The 3,504-nt window shown below is 35.0% G+C and overlaps 1 protein-coding gene across 1 annotated transcript in view; it reads left to right on the top strand.

Annotated features, from left to right (window-relative positions):
* The first annotated feature begins 426 nt into the window (after positions 1-426).
* LOC100631942 (alanine--glyoxylate aminotransferase 2, mitochondrial-like) overlaps positions 427-3,504 on the top strand; it is a 6,224-nt gene continuing 3,146 nt past the window's right edge. Inside the window, exons 1-8 of the mRNA XM_019993779.1 lie at positions 427-541; positions 596-719; positions 826-920; positions 1,010-1,103; positions 1,168-1,261; positions 2,531-2,631; positions 2,680-2,772; positions 3,025-3,097. Coding sequence (XP_019849338.1) covers positions 657-719; positions 826-920; positions 1,010-1,103; positions 1,168-1,261; positions 2,531-2,631; positions 2,680-2,772; positions 3,025-3,097 — 613 coding nt within the window. The 5' untranslated portion in view covers positions 427-541; positions 596-656. The remainder of the gene's footprint in view (positions 542-595; positions 720-825; positions 921-1,009; positions 1,104-1,167; positions 1,262-2,530; positions 2,632-2,679; positions 2,773-3,024; positions 3,098-3,504) is intronic.

Here is a 3,504-nt window from a genome sequence, read left to right as displayed (position 1 = left end):
CTATAGTACAGGGACTTTGGCCCGATTTTTTAGCAACTTAAAAAAATCGTAAAAAAATTAAATTTGGTCGGAATCAGCTCAAACTTTCTACATAACATAAGTACATGTATATGCATCAGAAAAAATTATAAAAATAAGAGATTTCCTCCTTTTCATTTTTTGCGAAATTTGGCCAAAATCCCTGTACTATAGTACAGGGACTTTGGCCCAATTTTTGAGCAACTTTTAAAAATCGTAAAAAAAATTAAATTTGGTCGGAATCAGCTCAAACTTTCTACACAACATAAGTACATGTATATGCATCAGAAAAAATTATAAAAATAAAGAAATTTTCTCCTTTGTATTTTTGGTGAAATTCGGCCAAAGATAGTACAGAAACTTTAGCCCGATTTCTGAACCTGCACATTTTCCAAAAAGCTCCCTTAAGTTTCTCTCTACCTCTCCATTAGGGTCATCAACAGTGGCTATTCGACGAAACTGGAAAGCGTTACCTTGACCTTTTTGCTGGCATAGTAACTGTCAGCGTTGGACACTGTCACCCGTTAGTCACATAATAATTATTATCATCATTATACAAATGCATATCCTCAACCAGTAAAGTGACTGAAGCTGCCAAAAGGCAATTGGATAAGCTATGGCACACTACCAATATATACATGCATCCAAACATTCACGAGTTTGGAGAAAAGCTTGCTTTGAAGCTACCAGGAGATTTAAAGGTATTGAGCAGTTTTAATTTTATAGTCCTCATCTCTTCTCCTTTTTGCTTTGTTTGACTTTATTTTTTACTTTTCATTCTTATCTCTTATCTCCATTTCCTTCTAGGTGGTGTATTTCACCAACAGTGGATCAGAGGCTAATGATTTAGCAGTTACAATGGCTAAACTCCACACTGGTGCTCATGACATTATTAATTTGAGGTTAGTCCCATTAACTCCACTTACTATGCAGCATGTTTCATGGAGTAAATGTTGCATGGCTTTATATCCCTCCTTTATTGCTTCTATAGAAACAGTTATCATGGCGGCTCCCCTTTTGCTATGGAGATGACCAACCTTGGTAACTGGAAGTTTCCTCTTCATCGTAATCTAGGCATTCATGCTGTAAGTTTACTTATATCATTATCATCATCATCATCATCATTATCATCATTATTATTATTATCAGACGGTTAATCCTGATGTGTATCGAGGCCCATGGGGTGGAGCTAACTGTCGTAGCAGTGTTGCTCAAACACAGCGCTCCTGCAGCTGTGCTGAAGGTAATGATAGCATCAACTTTTATCTCTTTATTCACAAGAGCATCATTATGTATTTTGAGCCTATTTTTGTAAAAGTGTTGATCCTCATTAGTCCCTCTCTCTTTTAAGCAGTACATTTCTCCTTTTTTATTGGTTAAAGTTCACTCGTTATCAGCCCAAAAGCTATTATCATAATCATACTGACTTGCTGATAGCTGGTATATAGTAGACTAGTAGTAGTAGGATAACATTAAAGGGTAACTACACCCCAAATTTTTTTCCTCTGAAATAAGTTGGTAATAAAGAAAGAATCATAGAAAAAATAGCTAAAATTATTAAAAAGTACCAATTCTATACTAAATCTTGGGTCAAAAGTTGCCTTGCAGCCATTATGTCAAATCACTTCCGGTAGTGGGCGTGGTCACGCGATGACGTAGATGGGGGAACATTAGCAAGTTTCTGCATTGAAATATTAGCAACTTTAAGGCTAGATTTCTAAGTTCTGCATGCAAGAAAGCAATTTTAATGAAGAGGACCATATAGAACTAATCAAGAGCTAACTACAAACATTTATACTGGTAACAAAATCTATCTATTTATGAAAAATGCTATATGACCAAATTTAAATTTTGACTGAATATTTTAGCTCTTTATAGCTTCTAATAATTGCAAAAATACCTTTTAGCTGCTTTCTTGCACACAGAACTTAGAAATCCAGCCTTGAATTTGCTAATATTTCAATGCAGAAACTTGCTAATATTCCCCCATCTACGTCATCGCGTGACCACGCCCACTACCGGAAGTGATTTGACATAATGGCTGCAAGGCAACTTTTGACCCAAGATTTAGTATAGAATTGGTACTTTTTAATAATTTTAGCTATTTTTCCTATGATTCTTTCTTTATTACCAACTTATTACAGAGGAAAAAAATTTGGGGTGTAGTTACCCTTTAACAGATGTTTGTAGTATGGTTTCCGATTATAACTGGGACGTGGTGATTGTTTATTTTAAAGGTCATGTGATATTAATTAGTGGTCTTTAATGACTTCAGCTGTTCATTTTAAAATTGTATTATTATTGTATGGTGTAGCCTGTATCTGGGGATCTTATTCATACTGTCTTGTGTGTGTGTATGCATGTTTGTTAATGTTCTTGTGTCTGTAATTGTGTATTGTGTATGTGCAGTGTTTACTTTAAGAGTTTTTGATGATTACTTTTATAATGGAGTGCTTTTGTAATCCATCTCTCTCTCTCTCTCTCTCTCTCTCTCTCTCACCCCCTCTCTTAGGTCAGTGTCAAGCAACATCGCTATACCTGGATCAGTTAGATGACTTGTTAAGACACTGTACTCCAGGGAAGATTGCTGGCTTCTTTGCTGAGACTATACAAGTACATCAGTAACTATTGGATCTTCACTTACTATTCTTTTCCCCTTAGGGTGTAGGAGGAGCTGTTCAATTGCCTAAGGGTTACCTTAAAGGTGCCTATGATCTCATTAGGGCTAAAGGTGGTGTCTGTATATCTGATGAGGTATACTGATAGCAAGAGTAGATCATATTCTTCATTGTGATTTTGTGATATATGAATCGTTTTTCTCCCTCATATATTCCCTGTAGTATATCCCCTCTCTCTCATTTTCTTTCTCTCTCTCTCTCTTCTCTACTTTTCTTCCCTCAGATTCTCCCTACCTTTTCATCCCTCACCTTATCTTTCCCTTATCTCTTTCCTCCCCCTCTCTCCTCATTCACTGATTCTCACTTTACTTAATCTTTATATTATCAGGTCCAGTGTGGGTTTGGTAGACTTGGAACTGATTACTGGGGATTTCAGACTCAAGATGTCATCCCTGATATTGGTATGATGTACAACTTAATGTATTGTATGATGTATTGATGTATTGATGTACAATCTAATGTATTGTATGATGTATTGATGTATTGATGTACAATCTAATGTATTGTATGATGTATTGATGTATTGATGTACAACTTAATGTATTGTATGATGTATTGATGTATTGATGTACAATCTAATGTATTGTATGATGTATTGATGTATTGATGTACAATCTAATGTATTGTATGATGTATTGATGTATTGATGTACAATCTAATGTATTGTATGCCCTTTCTGATACTATAGTGCAATGACAATACACTAGGCATCATTTGTTAAAGTAAATCTCATAATTGAAAATGCCTAAATGATTGTAAAGCATTGAGAAGATTAATCTCATGGGAAACTGATTATTGTTGATAATAG

This window comes from Amphimedon queenslandica, unplaced genomic scaffold (assembly GCF_000090795.2).
Source record: "Amphimedon queenslandica unplaced genomic scaffold, v1.1 AMPQUscaffold_13489, whole genome shotgun sequence".
Lineage (NCBI taxonomy): Eukaryota > Metazoa > Porifera > Demospongiae > Haplosclerida > Niphatidae > Amphimedon > Amphimedon queenslandica.
This window is presented reverse-complemented; position numbering and strand designations above follow the sequence as displayed.